General features: G+C 33.0%; 1 protein-coding gene across 1 annotated transcript in view; it reads right to left on the bottom strand.

Moving 5' to 3' along the window:
* The window catches only part of LOC118184790 (14-3-3 protein zeta-like), a 28836-nt gene extending 11391 nt beyond the window's left edge, over positions 1-17445 (bottom strand). The window contains exons 1-3 of the mRNA XM_035354550.2: positions 17292-17445; positions 13910-14217; positions 2521-2644 (exon numbers count right to left, since the gene is read on the bottom strand). Coding sequence (XP_035210441.1) covers positions 2521-2644; positions 13910-14203 — 418 coding nt within the window. The 5' untranslated portion in view covers positions 14204-14217; positions 17292-17445. The remainder of the gene's footprint in view (positions 1-2520; positions 2645-13909; positions 14218-17291) is intronic.
* Positions 17446-21383: the final 3938 nt, after the last annotated feature.

Genomic DNA, 21383 nt, shown 5'->3' with positions numbered 1-21383 from the left:
GATGTATGTGCCCATTAGGATTGAAAGGGTTAAAATGCAAATTATAATTATTAAATGAGGATTATACAACACATTAACAAAATGGTTACATTTTTTGGAAAATGTTTATTTTTTGCATTGTTTTTCCCTCCATCTGCAGAACAATCTGTTTTTGCTTTAAAAAATCTCTGCGCACAGAACATTCAACCTTACTCGCAATTCATTCCATTTCCCGTTCCAGTGTAACACATTTTCCACTGTTGTTGTGGTCAAATTTCCCTTAGAAAGCCTTCCACAAATATGCCCTTCTCTAGGCCTGACAGTCCTTGCATGATTTCCCACAACAAATAAACCAAACATCCACTGCTGGCAGATTATACAAGCGCATATTGTAAAATTGAGTTTAAATATCACAATTTGCTCACACACACACATAAAGGAATTTGAAATACAACAAAATGAATACTTGTAAATACAGCAACACTGCTCGACTAAAAGATTGTTGTGAACATGGTTGCCTGAAGAGTGCATAGTTGCATAAAAGAAAGTACCAAAACTGCAAAAACCAAACTTCCTATTGAAATAAAACCTTAAGCAGATATTTTTTGATGACACAAAAAGTATACCAAAATCATTTAAAAAAACTATATCTTTTTTTACTAGTTTTTCATTAACATTTTGATGGCCATCAATGACCTCAGCTTGTATTTTCACAACCACTGAAGGGTTAACTAGGAGATTTGGTTTCTGAAGTAAGGTACAGTGGATACACAGAGAAGATAAGAAAGTTACTGGTCTTAACTGGTAAAAGAAGCTAGTTACAGCTAGCTATGAGCGTAGTATAGTTAAGTGACTTTGTGCTACAAGATAAAAACCAGTTGCAGAGTTCCTAAAGCCAAAATTCAGAACTTTCAATACCACTTCATAAACTGTGAAAAATAAGTACAGGGAGAAGTTAATTATAAATTTTTAGAGCATTGTCAGCATGAAAAGGAATATTGCGTACATACAATAAACTTACCCAAAACTATCTTAAATCGACACTTGATATTTTGTTTTAAGTGAAAGATTTTCACCAAAAGTGAAAAAGGGAACAGTTTAAATGCAAAATCATCCACTCAAATCAAAGAGTGCATGCATATATATGCATACAGATTACATCATGTTAAACAGAAAAATAAAAATTAATGTACTTGTATCAGGCAAGTAGATCTAGGTACTCCGAGTTAAACCGGCTTCTCTTATTCATTAGCAAGACCCTGAGACAGTACTTCGTTATGTCGGAATACCAATAAAATGACATGCAAGCAACAGGAAAATATGCTACTCATCTAAAAGAAAAGACCACTGCTAAAGTAGTTCACCGACTTGCAGAAGCAGAAAATATTACAAACCACTCTCATTGCACAGACCAGTAACTGCATGCACATATATAAAAACAAAGAATGTTTTGATACATACATTGCCCCAATCATGAAGCAAAACCAGAGATACAAGATTATCACAGGAGCAAGTATGGCATGAATACTGTGTTAGAATTGTTGCTGTAAAATAATTCCCGATATAATAGGGCCATGGACAAAAATCAAAAATAATGCAGACTTCTTTGTAAAAATTAATAATGGGAAAAATTATCAGATTATGTTGCAAACAAAGACTGAGCTTTGATGCTGAAGATTTTATCAATAATACTACATCTTTGAGCAAAATCATAAGCCTCTAATAATTAAGATGCAAGAGTTACTAAAAGATTAAAAAAATGAGGCCAGCATGGAAGATTGGAATACTTCATTAATTTAAAAAAAAAAAAAAAAAAAAAAAAAAAAGGCAACTGTAGAAGAAACATGTTCAGAAGGCCAGAAAGAGAATGAGGTAAAATTTTGTGGAGTGATTTTGCACCCTGATACAGCAGCAAAACGCAATACAAACATTTTCAATGGCAGTATGATGCTTTTCTTTAGAAATATTTTACAATGCAAATAAACAAATCAAATAAGACAACCTTTTAATGAGACATAGGCTAAATAAGAGTCAAAATAGTGCTAGAGACATGAAATCCCCAAAAGATACTTATCTGATATTTTACGGAATGGAACTTCTAAGCAATCTCTCTTTTCCTTCAACCCTGTTTTATGTTTAGTATTGTGTTCACTTTTTCAGCTTAACGATTTCAATTGTTTTATGAACTAGCACAATAATTATTGCTGTGAAAGTGTAAATAAACATCTAGAAATCAGTAATGGTTCAACTCAATTTACATCAATTCCTATGGGGAGAATAACTTATTTACAAACAACGAGTGATCAGCCTTCAGAAGTGAATCACATCCAAGAACTAAATTTCACTGAAATTAACTTGGAGATGTAAGTGCTCAACAATAATAATTATAAAAAAGTGATCACTACTACCAACATCACATGTAGAAAGAGAATTTCACATGAAGTCACAACATATTTACACTATTTTTTTTTTTTTAATATTCTCTACCAGTTTATATAAAAATTACACATATATATTAAAGTAAAAGGAAGCTCAACTAACTTGTCCTTTGTTCACCTGTGGCCACTTCAGCAAGATACCTATAGTAATCACCTTTCATTTTAAGGTAAAAGACTTTGCTTTCTGCATTGCTTGCCCTGGGTATCAAAAACTTATCTAACAGACCCTATAAGAAAACAAAAATAAAGAATATTTAATGGGCACAATTCACAAAACGAATGTTAAACATGAAAACAAAATAACTTACATTTTCCCTCTTATTTAAGAGTTTAAATTCCGAGAATTTTTTCATGAAATGTAAATAATTCTGATGCTTTTCATCTAACAAGTTTGAGCATTTGCACACAAATTGTTCAAAGGGGTTACTTAATCGACTTTGCTCAATGCCCGTAGTCTACGGATGTGGTAGGGATGTAGCATATTTTTATGCAGAATGTGCAAAATGCTGGAATGAGGTACATCCAAGCTGTGTTCGATTGCTCTTATATATTTTTCCCAGGGTTTTTTAAATTTCTTATAGCACAGCTTCCTCTACGCAAGTGTACGTGTAGTACGCTGCCCAACCAATGTGGCTGCTTTCTTAGAAAATTCCAGCCTCACTTAATTAGCCGTGCAATTATCCAAACAATAGGTCATTTGGCAGATATCTGTTTGAGAAGTGCTCTTGGTACATGCATCTTGTAGACTGTTCATTTCCATCCATGGCCCGAGAAACATAATGCATTTGGGCCAATTCCTCGCTAGTGAATCGGTACATTCTTCTCCAGCGACATCCTTGCTTGAAATGATTCTGCTCCAAAATATCATGTGAACATTGCTCTATTGCAGCGGTCACAATTTCGGACAAAAATTCCCATGTAAAACTTGTTTGTGGTGTAACAGATCAGCACATAAAGTTTGTAAATGATCCTGCGTAATGTATTCTTCGAGATGTTACTTTTTGTTACAGAAAAGGCCACCAGTAAGTCATGGAACAAATTTATTTCAAGCTAGATTTGGGTAATGTTTGGAGCTAGTTTTACAAGTTTCTGTAACCGGAACATTAAATCTATCGTACAGTCAAAAGTCGTTAATCCAGACTCATCGGGACTTGGCAATTCCGGATTATCGATTTTTCCAGATTATAGATCATCAGTTTAAATCTCGTAAGATGGCATGCAGAAATTCTAAAATTAAAAATATGAAACCTTAATTTATGAAATAAAGAACAATTATAATCTAAAGGGTATCAAAATTTACAAAAAAAAAAAAAAAAAAAAAAAAAAAAAGCTTAATATTTATTTGTTTACTTTATTAAACATTTCTTTCAATGTAAGTTGTTTTAAGTTGCTTCGTTTTATGTGATAATACTTTCTCTTTAATTCTATAAACAGACACAATTTCTTGTTCAGTTACAAAGTTTCGCTGTTCAAGTCCCGTTAATTGTTGTGCCGAGAATACCGACTAACTTGTCAATCGAAATTTTTTCGTTTTCACTAACCTCTCTGTCACATTCTTCATGTCTTTATCCATTTTTTGCAGCAATTCCACTTTTTGTTTGATGGACATCGAAACATACTTTCGTTTTGAATCGAAAGTTCAAGTTTACTTTTATAAAATTGCTCTTACAGTCTGCAAAAAATAATAATCCGGATCCAATTCGAAGATTAAGGAACAACGCAATCATCAATATTAACTGAAATAGATAATTTTAGATTATGCCGTCCGTTATACATAAAACGCGCACGCGAAAACGTATTCTGCACTTGCGCAGTGGTAAAAGGTCTTACACGCATGCGTTAACGCCTATGCGCATGTGTCAACGCGGTGCATGCGCAGAAAGTTTTTAGCTTTGAGGTCCGGATTATAGATCATTCCGGATTATGGGTGTCCGAATTAACGACTTTTGACTGTATATATATATATATACCTTACTGCATGACAAATTTATACTTTTAAGGACTTATCTGTAAATGGGATTTGAAAAAAATTAAAGTAGTTATCTATGCCCGAAACTTCCAATCCTGCAATACCTTTCTAAGAATAAAACAGATCTGTTGAATATTATTAATTATTAAACATAATGCAATACTAATAAAATTGCAAAATAAATTTGAGAATAATAATAACTTCATAAAATTTATCAAATAATTAGCATTAAATAACAAAATTCTTGAAACTTAAATTTTAAAAGATGACTAGTGACATTTTATTTAACAAAAAGCTGTAGCTGATTGATTCTTTTAAGCCTCTTTTTGTCTTGTACTTTCTCTCCAGTGGTTAATGCATATTTTAAGTCAAGCAGAATGAATAGGTTAAAATGAGAAGTAAAATCATATCCAGCATGATTCATAATGGAACCTTAGGTGTTGCCACTACTGTTGACTGCTAAGCAAGAACTGATAAGAACATATGTGAATACTCAATGATAGCCCAGTTGATAAGTTTTGTTTTGCTTTGTTTTCTTACACAGTTAGTGTTATAGCTTTGAGCAGAGTTGCTGGGGTTGTAACAGAATTAATATACGAGTATTTCTTAAGTACTCACCTTTTATATCATTATCACATACTGAGAGTTACCAAATGTTAGATACGACAGTAAACATTCACCATTTTTTCCATTCATAAACTTATTTCTACCTAAATAATCTCTGTAAAAATTTAAACACAACCAAACAAGCTTATTCTACCAAATACGAGGGTTGGAACTTTAATAGTGGCAACTATTTATTTACAAGGAATACAAAAGTGATTCATGTCACCATGTTTTACAGTCCTTCAATATAGTCGCCAGCATTGTGTACAACCCGTTTCCAACGATGTGGAAGTCGCAGAATACCTGTAGCAGCGCCTGTTTTGTTGATAGTTTGAATGGACCGGTCTACTGCCTCAAGAATCTCAGGAACAGTTTGGAAGGCGAGTGTCACGAAGTGGTTCCTTCATCTTAGGAATTAAGTCACAGTCACAAGGGCTTAGATCTGGGGAGTATGGTGGATGGTAAAGCACTTCCCAGCCCCATCGCTTGAACAAATCAGTCACAGCTTGCGCTGCACGCGGCCGAGCATTGTCATGCAAAATGAGAGGAGCGTTCTGCAGAAAGTGTCGCCATTTTTTTTTTTCTCAAAGCTGGTCGGAGATTGTGCTCCAAAAATGAGCAGTAATGCTGTGCAGTGACGGTCTGCTGTGGGAGAACGGTATGCGTTAGGATGACACCATCACAGTCGTACACGAGAATCACCATAACTTTCACATTGCTGGGGTTCTGACGAAATTTCGAATGTCGTGGTGACTCGTGATGACGCCATTTGTTTGATTGGTGTTTCAGTTCTGGCCCAAGTCTCATAACAGTGTAAAAAAGCATCTCTTTCGTGCTCATAGCGCTCCAGGTGAGTTCGAGCAGCATCGTATCGTAGGCATTTCTGCATTTCCGTCAATTGATGTGGAACCCACCGTGAAGCAATTTTTCTCATGGACAGTCATTCCTTCAGAATGTGCAGCACAGTCGTATGCGCTAATCCTGTTTGTCCGGCCAGCTGACGAATCGTTTGGCGGCAATCACTGTCCATAAGTGCAACAACAGCTTGCACGTCTGCATCATTGAAACTCGGACGACCTGGCCGCAGCATGTCTGCCACGTTTTGGCGTCCTTCATCGAATGCTTTCACCCATCTTGCTATGGTTCTGTAAGGCAATGCAGATTCCCCGCAAGCCATGAAGCTCTTGATGACCTCTGGCACATTCAATTTTTATCCAACATCGTTGTTCTTGTTTTGAAAACATCCTGACAACACTTACTTTAGATCGCGAGCTAATACAAGAATCCGTTCTTTGCGTCACCCCGCATGCGCGTGACGTAGGCAGGACGAGTCTTTTTGCTGAGAGGTAAGTTAGGTATGTAGTTTATGTGTGGTATTCGCGATATTCTTTGGTTTTGTTTTGTAACGTTTTTTCAGCTGTGTTGTCACTTTTAAAGCTCTAACCCTCGTATATAACTTCTTACAACTGTTGCCACTCAAAGATAAACTAAAGGGAAAATAACATTACACTGGTTGAATGTATATGCAACAAGCGTCCTCTATGTTTCCTCTTCATCTTATCTTTAATTTTTGTAAGTTTTAATTTTTGCAAGATGGCAACAAAGAAACTGTTCGAAAGAAAATCATTCATTGGGATTTAGTTTTTAAAAAGCTACTTATTTGTTTCAATCCTGTTTCCTCATCAATAAAGTTATTTAAAGAAGTTTGTTCTTTAAAGTATATTAATACTTGAGATTTTATTCAACGACCTTCAAACTGTACTGCATCACGTAAGTTCGGCGTGAACAAGATGATTTGTCACTGAAGGAAAAATGTGCCCATACTAAAGAAAACCACTAAATCTAAAAACGCCCTGCGTTATGGATCGGCTTCTTTTCGAGAACTGGAAAAAGCTTTAAGTGACTGGATTCTAGACAACAGATGGCAAGGTTATGTCATAACCTGAACTGCGATATGTTTGCAAGACATGAAACTTGTGAAAGATGAAAAATTTGCTAATGTAAATAAACTCTTTTCGGGCATCACAACATTGGTGCACAAGATTAATTGAATAGCTATGGACTATGTTTACGCCATCGTACTAAAATTTCATCGAAATTGCAGAGTCAACTCGAAGATAAATTAATAAACTTCCAAAAGTATGCGATTGAAAAAAATAACCAATTTTGAAATGTCCTGAATAAGAAACATGGATAAAACTCCCATGACTTTAAATCTCCCTGAAAATTTTACTGTTGATAAAAAGGGTGAAAAACAATTCATGTAAAAACAACTGGTCATGAGAAAACTCTTTTCACAGTATTTCTTACCCATAGCAAATGGGAATAAGTTGCATCTCATGATTATTTTCAAGAAAGAAACGTTACCAGCAGGTGTTCTTGTTCACCCTCACAAAAATGGTTGGATTGGTGACACCCTAACGATTGATTTGTTTCAAAATGTATGGTGCCAAAAACCAGGTGCACTTTTATAGAAACCTTCGCTTTTGATCTGGGACATGTTTCGAATGCATCATTCAGAAGTTGTAAAAAAGCATGCAAAAGCAAGTTCAAAAAAAATTTCTGTGATCCCAGGAGGGCTGACATCCAGTTTACAACAACCCGATGTCTGCACAAATAAGTCGTTCAAGGTGAATATGCGCAAGCATTGGGTGGAATGGATACAAACCGATTTGCCAATTAAAACCAAAGGTCGCAACCGAACATAAGTTTAATTGCTTGGTGGGTGAAAGACACTTGGGACACGATTCCAGCTGAAATTATAATGAAATCATTCCAAAAGTGTTGCATTTCCAATATCTTTGATGGCACAGATGATGATGCAATCTATTCACGTAATGATAATAACACCCGCTGAGATGAAATTTATGATGACTCGCTAATGACCGAAAGAGAATTTCAGGATTTATTTGCAGATTCTGACTTTGAATCAGAATTTGAAGGATTCGAATAAAATTTGTTGAACATTTTGTACATATTTAAAAATTTTATCATGTGCTAAAATGGAAATAAAAAACAAAATTTGCTAAAGTGCGAGTGTCATTTTATCAAACAAATTGGCCTGCTGTTTTTTTTATCGGTGCCCCTGCTCATGCAACAAATTTGTTTTTCTGAAAATTTTCTCAAAATTGGGGGACTGATTTAAACGCGAGTATTCATTCGATGAGGAAGTTCAGCATCGCATCCCCGAAAAGCTTGCTATGCTTGTTCCCATTATTTTAAAACCGGCTAAACTAAGAGTAAACATACAAAATAATTTTTCTGAACCTGCTCCTTTTATAAATGGTTCAAGACAGGTAGATGCTTTGGCTTGACTCCACTTTAATGCTTCAAAAATAAATGCTAAGGAAAGTATTTTTAACAAATCAATTCAAATCTTGGCATTTGCAAATGATACTGACATAATTGGTAAAACTCCTGAAGCACTCAAATGTACATTTCTCTCACTGGAGGGAAATGCACCTTAATGTCTAAAATCTTCATTAAAATCCCCTTAAGCATCAACCGAAGAAAACCAATATATGCCATACACTTGGTCAAAATTTAGTCCTTTATTCTTTGAAACCGATAACTATAAATTTGAATTCTCCTCGAGATTTATAATAGTAACACTTACTGACTGAAGCTTCTTTGGTTTTAAGAAGTATCTTAAATCAAACTTTATCAAATGAACAATTAAATTGCATGTTTCAAATGTTTAATTAAGTCTTGATTTGATGTATGGAGCTGGAGCCTGGACACTGATGAAAAAGGATAAAGAAATACTTGCAGTCTTTGAGAGAAGATTTTGAGAATTATTGTTAGAGGTATAAGGAGACAGTGGCATCTGGAGAAGAACGGCCTTCTTTGCATAGCCTCTTAATATACACATTTTTTTTTTCTGCATCTCATTTAAACTTATTTCCTCAAATTATTTCAACCGATACTTCAAGGAAAGTTGAAATGGCATCAAAAAATTACAAATTTTGAAATTAAATATCCCGGTTAATTTGTTACACAATAGTAAAACTTATCATTTAAATTTTTTCATAATGAGGGTACAGGTCTCCGAAATATAATTATAGGAACCAGGAGATCACATTAAAAGTTAGATTTTATTATTTATTGAAATTTTCTTAAAATTTGACATTGCCAAAACACGAATATTTTTTTTTACTTAAAATACTTCTGTAACTGGATGCACTTGATTACAATAAACGATTGTGAAAATAAAGGCCAGGCAAGGGGATGGGTATAATTAACACACACTTTTAGTACTGCCGACTAAAATAAAAAGGTGCACAACTAGATGTTACAGAAGTTCTTTGTAAAAAATTTCAATGTTCTACCGTCAATCATTTTTGAGTTATGCTATACGTAAAAAGAAATGCTCCCTTTTGAATCCATTTTACAATCCATTCTGTAATAAAGAGTTCTTTATTTTGTCTGTGCATACAGATGTTATTAAAAAAAAAAACACCCAAATGGATATTTCTTTAAAATATGAACCTGAGAAATGGTTGTCTACAAATAATAACTGCACCTGACTTTTACAGTCCAAAAATATCGGTCATTTTTAGTGATGGCTGGCATGAGAGGATTCATTAATTCATTAACGCTTTATATACCCAAAAATTTGATAACCAACACTGAAATAAAATATTATAAATAATATCAAGACCAACTTTTTTACACTAAATGTCAGATTAATAATAAACTATTAAAAAAAAAAGGGAGGATGAAGTACACCATTCTATAATTATCTGTAGCATTCTGAAACTAGAATAGTCAACTTTCTTCATATCTGAGAAGTGGCAGTATAATTTGACACCAGCAATTACATCTTAAAATTTGTATAATATAATCAAGGTATAAAATTCTTTTACTTAAATTACATTTCTTCTGTATTACTTTATTAAAAATTATGGTACTTTCTGATTATCTGCATCCCTATTTTCTCCCAAAATCATTTACATTACACAAAAGGCGTTTTCAAAATGATGATGAATTAAAAATTCTATAAAAGAACAATCTGTAAAATTAAAACAAGAAATAATTGTAATAAAACCCCTTTTCCAAGCAATCTTTAAGTAACTTTTTTTTGGGGTCAACTTTTTTCAGGTACACAGCGATCTGCTTAAAAGAATCAAATAATTTTACAAATTTGGCTACTGTTCTCTCCATGCACACAGAGATCCAATTTTGCTGAAGATGTGAACAAGCTTGATATTCCAGATTAAAATTTTTCACACTGCATTTCCATCATTTAAGAAATCACGGAATGCGAATTTTTTTATTCTCTACTCTTGGGCAAAATGTTACATCTTTGAAGAAATGCAACGTTTTCTTTTTTACTGGCCAGCAAATTCCAATTTCATTATAATTCGTTATAAGAAAACTATGTATTCAGTACAAAAACAAACATTAATGAGAAAAATGATTATCAAATTTGGAGGGTTGAAATGTGCCCATATGCTTGAGTTGCTAAATATATTTTGATGATGTTACAAGTTATCACATTACTATTTTGGCATGACATGGTGCATTGTCTAGTGAATATTTTTTTTTTTGGGGAGGGGGGGTACAGATAATCAGAAAGAAACAAAGTTATTTTACTTTCCGGGGAAGAGGGGTGGGAGAGAATATGTCAAGTTACTAAATTTACAAAATATACCATTTACAGGTATTTTCTGGCAATTTTTCATATAGCATTTTCTTACACAAAAAGTATTTTATTTGCAGCATTTTAATTACATTCTTTCTCAAATATCTGGATGTGGATTACTGATGCTTGGTGGTGCCTCTAGATGTCCACTCAATGCTATGAGGAAAAAAAAAAAAAAAAAAAAAAAAAACTGAAAACGTAAAGCTCTTCAAAAATGTTGATCGGGAAAACACTGAGGAATGGTTTGAGGGTAATTCGACTGAGTAGGGCTTTCAATGCTTCAGTAATGCAGATATTGTTTCAAATGTTACAAGAAGTCATCCTGAAAATACAAGTGAACACGATACTGACAGTTGAATTAGCCCTGAGATAACAATGACGTCTGTTGAAACTTTATTGGACTTCATCATCCAAAAGGGATTTTAAATGCAATAATAAAATAACAAGTCGAAAAATATGCAGTAAATTTGACAAACATTTAATTTTTAAGAAATAAACACATGCCAATCTGTATGAAAATTGATAATTTGGATAATGGGTGTTTTTCAGTTATCTATGACCAGCTTCCCCGGATTAGCACAGATAATTGAGAGTACTCCGTAATTTAAAACCTATGTTTGATCTTCTCGATATAGTAACATTTTCCTGCTAAGTTTGCTGAAGGGATTTTCACAAACCTATTTACAAAATATTTCAAATTATCTAAATTTTTTAACGCAAGCAGGCCAAAATTCACATAAATCGCCAAATTTGGCGACCCTACTTATGGCAACCTTATGTTAATTTATTAAAGCGAGGTGTGCGTAGTTTGTAGATTCGTTCGTTGCCTACATTGTGCCATTCGTAGATGTTTTTTTAAGTTAAAACATGTCGCAGTGTACATGGATTCTCGTCTATATTTCGAACTTTAAGCCTAAAATGTCTCCAAAAACGCGGTTTTCGCACATGCAAAAACTACGTTTTGAACACACGATTTAAGCTAAAAATCCGAAACAAAAACAAAAAATTTAGATAGCAAAAACGTAAAGATTCTAACCAAAAATATTTGACAAGAATCCATGTACACAGCAACATGTTTTAACTTAAAAAAAAAAAAAAAAAAAAAATCTACGAATGGCACAATGTAGGCAACGAACGAATCTACGAACTGCGCACACCTCACTTTAATAAATTAACATAAGGTTGCCATAAGTAGGGTAAACAAAATAATATAAAAAACTGTATAAAAAATTATCTGTAATTAATAAATGTACATTTTCTTTCTATTCATACTTTTTTACTCAAACTTACAAATCGCGCCAACCTGGTTGCGATAATACGCAAGTACCTTTTTTTTTCCTTATGCAATTAACACTTGCTAAAGAAACTACTTAATGATCCTTTTGCTAATACTGATGATGAGAAGAAAAAGCTGTCACATGATGCATAAAATCCTGTACTCTTACATAATAAAGAATTCTTATACACTTCACCAAACTTTACTTTTTATGTTTAGTTTAGTTTTTTCTTTAAAAAAAATACAAGTAGAAAACAAGCTTTTTCTAAATCAGTAGCGACACAAATTTCCAAATGAATTTATGTGATCGAAATGATAAAAAAATAGCAAACAACTATACAATGAGACTAGTTTTACAATTATATACAGCTTTATAATTAACAGGACGGCTTTTTATACTGAAAATGAGGAGAGGTAACTTACAATAACAACCTCAAAGATATGAAAGAAGTCAAATTCAAATATCACATGGGATATTTTAACCATTTTAAAGAATATGGCAAAGCACACGACAGCTGACAAACATGAAAGATAAGTATGCCATGGGCTTTCTAAGGAAAACAGGCTTTTAATAATGTTACACACAGCCTAAAACATAGAAATACAGATTCAATAGGAATTGCATTAACTACCAATAAATAAACAACTTGGACAATATCTTTTTAGTATAGAACTGACAATACTAAAAAATCTAATAAATGTTTAGATTTATTCATTTTTGTGCAACACATGCAGTACGTGATTTAAGATAACTACAGAAAATAGGAGGGGGAGAAGATTTTTGTGTGTATCACCAAAATTTTGCAGTAACTCATCGCACATACTAAACTTCAACAGACTTCTGTCTGTCTGACGAAGTGAGCAATAAATGATATACAGTCAAAAGTCGTTAATTCGGACACCCATAATCCGGACCTCAAAGCTACGTCGCGTTGACACATGCGCGTAAGACCTTTACCGCTGCGAATTTGCGCGTGCGCAAAATACATTTACGAATGCGCGTTTAATGTATAACGGACGGGATAAGCTAAGCTAAAATGATCTAATTATCTATTTCAGTTAATGTTGCAGATTGCGTTGTTCCTTAATCTTCGAATTGGATCCGGATTATTATTTTTTGCAGACTGTTAGAGCAATTTTATAAAAGTAAGCTTGAACTTTCGATTATGTCAAATTGAATTTTCGATATACATTTACTAATATGTAAAGGATATACAAAGCGAAAGTATCTTTCGGAGTCCATTAAACAAAAAGTGGAAGTGCTGCAAAAAATGGATAAAGGCATATCCTTTGGTTATCTAATCTTTAACATTTGTTTATCTAAACTTTGTTTATCTTTAACGCCACGGCGGCGTGCAGAATTGGAAGTTGATCTGTCAGCACTATCCTTATCTTAAGGGCAGATGTTTTTATTTTATTTGGCTTATAATTCCTTACTCAATGTAGTATTTCATCTCGATGTACTCCGTCTTTGATATGATTTAAATCAAATGCCTCGTCATTATAATTCGCTTCCGATAGCGAAGAAAGTGACAGAGGTTATTGAAAACGAAAAAATTTCGATTGACAAATTAGTCGGTATTCTCGACACAGCAATTATAGGACTTGAACAGCGAAACTTTGTAACTGAACAAGAAATGATGTCTGTTTATAGAATTAAGGAGAATGTATTATCACATAAAAAACGAAGCAACTTAAACAACTTACATTGAAAGAAATGTTTAATAAAATAAACAAATAAATATTAAGCTTTTTTTTTTGTAAATTTTGATACCCTTTAGATCATAATTGTTCTTTATTTCGTAAATTACAGTTTCATATTTTTAATTTTATAATTTCTGCATGCCATTTTACCAGATTTAAACTGATGATCTATAATCCGGAATCGCCGAAGTCCCGACGAGTCCGGATTAACGACTTTTGACTGTACAAGATTTTATTAATGCTCTTGGAGATTATAAAAAGGAAAATTAAGCTAATTAACAGTAAATATTTACCAATACATCATAGCAAATCTCTCGAAGCTCTTTTTCTACTTTTTCTCTATACTCTTTAGCCATCTGTTGCTTCCTTTCACTGCCTTCTGTTTTTTGCTCTATGCTTGATATCACTCGCCAAGAACTACGCCTTGCCCCAACTACATTTTTATATGCAACTGATAATAAATTTCTTTCTTCATTTGTTAGTTCTATACCAGTTTCAGTGACACTTTTCATAGCTGCAGCCATATCGTCATATCTTTCAGCTTGTTCAGCTAATTTAGCTCTTTGAACTAGTTCCCCTTTATCCATTCTTTACAAAATTCCTGTTAAATAAAAAAACCAGAATTAAAAAATAATTTTTTGATAAAGAGATATTACAATTCTTTAATCTTCACTGTAATTTAGAAAGGACTGCAGAATCATGACTTTAGCATCATTCAGAATGTTGCCCAAGCTCATTATGAGTTTTTAATGTTGCCAGATTTATAAAGTCAATTTCATTATATAATGGTCCCAGCAAATTTATTCTAGGCATTCCAAGTTTTTAAAATTAAAATATCCATATCAAATTTGGTAGCTTTAAATATGGTTAATTCTATAAGCTTTTATGAACATGCCTGGTGACTAAACATTTTTTAAGTTGTTTTAAGATCTACCTCCTGTACTTTAATTTTCTAATAACCAATAATTACAGCAAAAACTTCCAATAATATTTTAAATCTTACTTCACATGAAGCAGCTTACACTTCACATACATCTACAGTTGCAGAACTATATAAATATTGGTAAAAATATATATTTACGGGTGCCCTTTGGTGAAAATTGGTGATACATGGAAATGAGTTTGTGCAATTCTTTGACCTGTTATTTTGGCTACAGCCAAAAACAGCCCGATGTTTCACTTAAAAAGCATCCGAACTTTCGACTAGTCAGTATCATATCTTCACGAACATCCATGCCTCTTCAGGATTCAGACTCAAGCCAAATGATATGTCAGCTGGCTTCCAAGCAGGGCAGCTCTAGTATTAATATACAAGAGTGAAAAAACAGCACTCCTGCCAGGCCATTTGTAACTTGATAAACAAATTAGACAATCTCTCTGACAGTACTAAAAACTAGACAATCTCTCTGACAGTACTAAAAACTAATCTAAAATATTTATTAGATTATCTTTTAGATTTATTCATTTTTGTACGACACACACAGTATGTGATTAACTATATTTACAGTAAATGACAAAAAATGCACAAATGTACCATTGTGCACCACTCCCATAACTTTGTCCATGTACACATCAATCTATTTTCACTTAAAAAGTCAAAGGAGCACCAAGTTCTACACTAGAGCCAAACAATATATATATATTTAATCTCAATAAATTACATTTTAAATCTAACAATGAAATAACATAAAGGAAGTTCATCTTGAAGCATCTCTAAGCACTACACAAAGGAAAAAGGGAGGGGGGGGCGTCGCGGCGCACAATGAACTGGAAGTTGACCTGTCAGCACTATCCTCATCTTCAGGGCAGATGTTTTTATTTTATTCCGCTTACAATTCCTTACTAAATGTACTATTTCATCTCAATGTACTCAGTCTTTGATATGATTTAAATCAAATTCCTCGTCATTATAAACATCATGAATACACATCAAATAGTTTTCTTGTTGCAATTTTCTAATTTCGACTATGCGTAATGTATGCTTTACGCATGCGCGCGTTGAAAGAAATGTTGGTGAATCTTTACATTATGGTAACTTGGCGATTTTTTGGCGACCAACCCGCTACAGCAACCTGCTAGTTTTGTTTTAGACGGCATTTTGTTTTCCCGAAGTAAATGCATTTTTTTTTTTTAACTCAACATTTTCCCCAACAATCTGCTAGCCGAATTACGCTTATAGTAGAACTTTTATGGAACAAAAATGCTTAATCATGACGCAGATTAGGTGCGAAATTGGGAAAAAGTGCAGAATCGTTAACTGCTTGCTGCGTTTTTAAGAACTGCACATACACGGCATCCATGTACACATCGACCTATTTTCACTTAAAAAAACAGCCCAGAATTGCAGAAAAATGGCATTGCGCACACTCTTGACTTTATCTATGTACACATCGACCTATTTTCACTTAAAAAGTCAAAGAAAATTGACAAAAATCCAATTCTTCTTACTCTTGTAAAAAGCGCTAAACAAATAACTGGGCGATTCTGCACTTTAGCAGCGAAATCGTTTCAAAGTGCTTATTAGCTAAAATAACGATTGGAATTTTCCGGAAAACGTCACATTACATGTCTCATGATCTCTCATTTCAGGCAAAATAATCTGCGATTTGAACTGTGTACTTCTCAGATTATTGCTAAAGTCCTAGCTAGTAACCTTTATCGCCTAACCAAAATGTCGCGAAACTACCTGTTACCACATTCTAAAGATTAGCCTCTCATACTTTTTCTAGCATTCTCTGTATTCTCATTAATGATGTTTGAAGCATACTACCTTTTCTAACCAGTATGCTGGGATAATAATTTTTGTTTCTATCACGCCTTGAAATAGTACATCATACTGTATTTTCAGGGCTTAAATTCAGTCAGAGCTTGGCGGAGCTACTTCTTAGTTTTTGAGCGAAATTGTAATTTGAGTCGGAGCCCCGAATAAGACAAGGTCCGCTATTTTTATTATTATTAAACTATTTAACATAAATTGGATAATTTGTAAAAATTTTTATTCCAACAATTATTAATTTAGTTAATTAAATTATTATTAGTTATTTATTTATTTTTGCTTCTGTTTACTATCGGCCTTCCATAGAGGTCCAGCACTTCTAATTTTAGAATTTAAGCACTGACAGTTTTCATAAAAAATTTGGAAAAGTACTAGGAAAATTCAATGTATAACTTCGTGACGACATACCAAAACATGCAGGAATCTGTCATCACCGTATGCTGGAAGTTCACAACTGCATCCTCACATGCAGCAGAATAGATCACAATTTGCGTAAGCCCATAACCTAATTCCTGTATCATAATAAATGTTAAGACGAAAGTTTAGTTACCATTAATCTTATTTTATTTAAATTTATACTAATGGAAACTTTGCATAATTACATTCTCCCGCTAAATTATACAGAAGTAAATTAAAATCCGTATATTAAAAAATTAAAACCTAAACACTAATCGATGAAATTGGGGGGGGGGCACCAAACTTTTCTTTAATAAATAATAATAGCTATTCGTGATATAACGAAAGGAAATATTTAAATTAGCCTAAATTCTAACATGGCGGACATTCCAGTCCTTATCTCGTTTTGTAAATATTAAATATCCAACGTGAAATTTAACTTCAAAATACAGAAAGGCCTTAAAGAATTAGCTAAATAAATTCGACTGAAAAAACATACTTACAATGTGAGATCAAGTTTAACTAACTAGTTTTGTGATACGAGAATACACCAGCAAAATTTTCACTTGTACTACACCTACTTTCTGCACAGCCAAGAGATGACTAATAACTGACGTCAACTGCATGCAAAATTTTGCTCTGATTTTAAAATATGACATTTAATAATTGCTGTTTTATTAATTCTTTCTTGAATTTTTCTGGGCACAGCCACATTTATTAGTTTAATACTAAAACTTTATATCATTACTAATTTATGTAAAAAACGAAAAGTGTGAAATATAAGATAAGAAACCTAGCAACCGAAAAAAAAAAAAAAAAAAAAAAAAAAAAAAATCAATAGATATATAATATATTTTTAAAGATACTTCAGTTATACATTTTAGTTAAAAATTAATAGTTATCTGTAAGTTAAAGAGCATGCTTAAGAACAAGGCTTAGTCATGCTTGTCTTAGTAACAACAAAAGTTAATCAAAACCTCAGTGTGCTGTACGCTACAAAGTATAAGAAATGACAAGAAAGTAAACCCGCTGAATTTTATCAGCGACCTGTTGAAGAACAGTAAAAAGAAATCAAACTTGTTCCTAAAACAAACGTTCCGCAACTAGAAAGCACTTATACAGCAGCGGTCGTCAACCCTTAGAACTTTATGGACCACTACATATATAATTTTATATTTGATGGACCACTAATATGAATTAAAAAAAAGGTAAATATATTTATACAATAATAATAAGAAAACTTTTATTTTATTAATGCGAAATGCAGCCACGGAAAGTAACAAGGCTGTAGAGAAATTATTAAAAAAAAAAAAAAAAAAAAAAAAAAAAAAAAATGGAAAATTTAAGTATTACATATTTTTAGCTGATATTTATTCCTGTTTGTTTGAAATCAGTTTGTAAATTTTGGGTTCCAATGACATCACTGAAAGACGGAGAGCCGCATGCCCAGATCGGTACTGAGATTTAATTGCTCTTACAGATGAAAATGTCTTTTTTCACAAATATGTTGCTGAAAACTGAATTAAAAATTTCATTGCTTTTTCACTCAGTAATGGGTATTCATCTTTTATAGAGAGCCCAAAATAAGATCTTGATAAAGATGAGTGGAATTTAGTTTTTAAACTGTTGTCCCAAGACACATCAATGAGGCTTTTTGCTAATATCAGCATTAAACGTACCACTGCTCAAATATTAACAATGATTTATATAATTAATTTGCTGATTATACTTGCAAATATATCACACTGCGATCTGCACAAATGAAGCAAAAGAATTATCATGTCAGACCTTAAATCTGGCGAATTTACAATATTGATTAAATACATTAAATTAATTTCCTATTATGCAATTTTTAATAACATATTAATACGCAAAAACAATATTCAACTTTCCAATACATGTAATTCTAATTTTCATTTGTTAATATAATTTTCGAAATATTTGCCTTTATCGAAATTCAGGCTACGCCCTTGATTATGAGTAACAATTGAAATACTATTAACATCTTACTGATACACATATTTCGTTCATATTAAAAAATTATATGAAAAGTACAAAAAACTTACCGTCCTGTACAGAAAGCTTCACATTTCCATATCACTGAAAAGGAACTTCACGAAAAGCAAGAACAAACCGGCCAACGCAAAGCAATATCAATAAACTGAAAGTGTTATGCCGCCAATTTTTAATTATTGTAAACATAATACTCATGAATTAGTCAGCAATAGCGCCATCGATCAACAGTTAGACAAAACAAAAACAGAAACTTCCAGTGATGCAATTATAAACAAGAATGCAGATGGTTCTCATAAAAATCCGTCAAGTTGCCTATTGATACGAAGAAAAACTGTGTTATAAGGACTACAATAGCATACGTTTGTAATTCAAAAGGAAAGAGAATTCCAGTTTACGCTATTATTGATAACAGCAGCATATCCGTGGATGCCAACTCTCACTTTCAAATGTCGCTAGATACACCTGCAAAAGTAGCTAAATTCAAAAGGAATTTCGCTAAAACTAGTAGCTAAATTTTTAAAAAAAGTATAATCCATATTCCATAATAGGCTTTGTTACTCGTCATTTTTTAAATTGAATCTTCATAAAAATGTAAATAATGTCTCAGTTTCTCTGCGGTCCATCAAAAAGTTTTCACGGACCACCGGTTGGCGACCTCTGTTATAGAGGGTCTCCTCGGGCCGTATCCTCCTTGCGTGCGACGAGTTCTCGATACAAGAGTGAAGTCACATATGATGGGTTTTTCGTGCGGAGCGACAATTTGCAACCCTCGAGCACCGATCGAAACCATTTCGTGCGGCGTAGCGATCGTCTGGTGTTCGGCTGCTTATGTGCAACCGTTTAAAAATCTTGCGATCGAAAAGTAATGGCGTCGGATGAATGTTTAGCGATGTATCTTTTAAACTGAATACATCATCGTAATTCACTTCAAAGAAGAATGTTCCGAAGCAGACTGGATACGTTTGCATTATCTGTTAAGGAGTTTATAAAGTTATTTAGGGAAGATAAACAGTTGTATTCTGTTCTGAACTAACAGCTTTTGTTTGAAGACTTGATTTTACTGGATTGCCGCCTGCGCTAAGAATAAGTTACTTATTTGAATAATTATTATATATTCTACATGTGTCGTGATTTCTGTTTTTCTGATCAATTTCAATTGTAGAAACATTTTTTATGAATTCGTCTATACTTTACGAATAATTTTCTGCTAAATATTTTCATGTGAAAATATTGCAAGTTTCTCATGTGATAGATTAATACAGTTTATAAAAACAATTAGTAGGTGTCAGTAGGTCATTTCAAGCTCTTTCGGATCTTGATTTTTGACACCACAAATGAAAAGGTTATGTTACTTTTATAATATTGTACTCATAATTGTTACATATATGTAAAACTATAAAACTGTGTGTTGAGAATTTTCTGAAGTAGGATTAGTTTTGAATAAATACTCAGCTTTTATAATGTTATAAACATGTATCTTTCCATAAATTTGAAATGAGATTTGTATAATGCTTATGTAATTTATTTTCTTAGTAAACCCAAGGATTTTAATTAACACTTCTCGATAATTTTATATTGTAGAATATTATTTCATATTAAGTAGATTATTATCATTTAGCTAATAAATTTCAAAACATTTAAAAATTATCAAACATATGTATTTCTAAAATCCTGATAAACATTATCCAAAAAGATCTCGATGCGAATGACGTAGCAAGCAAGAATGACGTCCATCTCGTTCGATTGCTGCTAACGCAGGTAAAATGATACTTTCAAGAGCCTGTTTCTATCGAATTGTTAAGGCTTTTACTAAAGAGCATGTATGTTAAGAACGAACGCTTCTCCAAAGCAGGAGTGGCTCCGTCAGACGAGAAAGGGAAAAATATACTTACTTTACAAAGCCTATCTATATAGCCTTAGTACTTTTTTGCTTACTTAGTACTTTCCAATATCCAAATTTTGGGTGGATAATTTAAAATTATCTTTTAAAATGTTTAAATAAAGAGCATTCATTGTGCCATCAATGAACACTAAATTATTTCATCCTGATGTTGATATAAACCTTCACACAAGAACATCTCCATAACCATGCTTTACTAAAGTAAAAGCTCCTCTATATAGGAGCCTTATGCTTTACTGTTCCAACCAAGGTCTTCGGATTAAGCTACTCATTTTTTGGTAAATATTTACATTATTGTAACTTGGCGATTTTTTGGCGAAAATTTGGCGACCAACCCTCCTACAGCAACCTGCTAGTTTTGTTTTGGACGCCATTTTGTTTTCACGAAGTAAAGGCATGTTTTTTTTAACTCAACATTTTTTCCAAAAATCTGCTAGCCGAATTACGCTTATAGTAGAACTTTTATGGAACAAAAATGCTTAATCATGACGCAGATTAGGTGCGAAATCAGGAGAAAGTGCAGAATCGCAAACTGCTTGCCGCGTTTTTAAGAATTGCACATACACGGTATCTATGTACACGTCGACCTATTTTCACTTAAAAAAAAATCCCAGAATTGCACAAAAATGGCATTGCGCACACTCTTAACTTTATCTATGTACACATCGACCTATTTTCG

The sequence above is a fragment of the Stegodyphus dumicola genome, chromosome X2 (assembly GCF_044657685.1).
Source record: "Stegodyphus dumicola isolate Sdum_Otavi_A_Nest chromosome X2, ASM4465768v1".
NCBI classification, from domain to species: domain Eukaryota; kingdom Metazoa; phylum Arthropoda; class Arachnida; order Araneae; family Eresidae; genus Stegodyphus; species Stegodyphus dumicola.
This window is presented reverse-complemented; position numbering and strand designations above follow the sequence as displayed.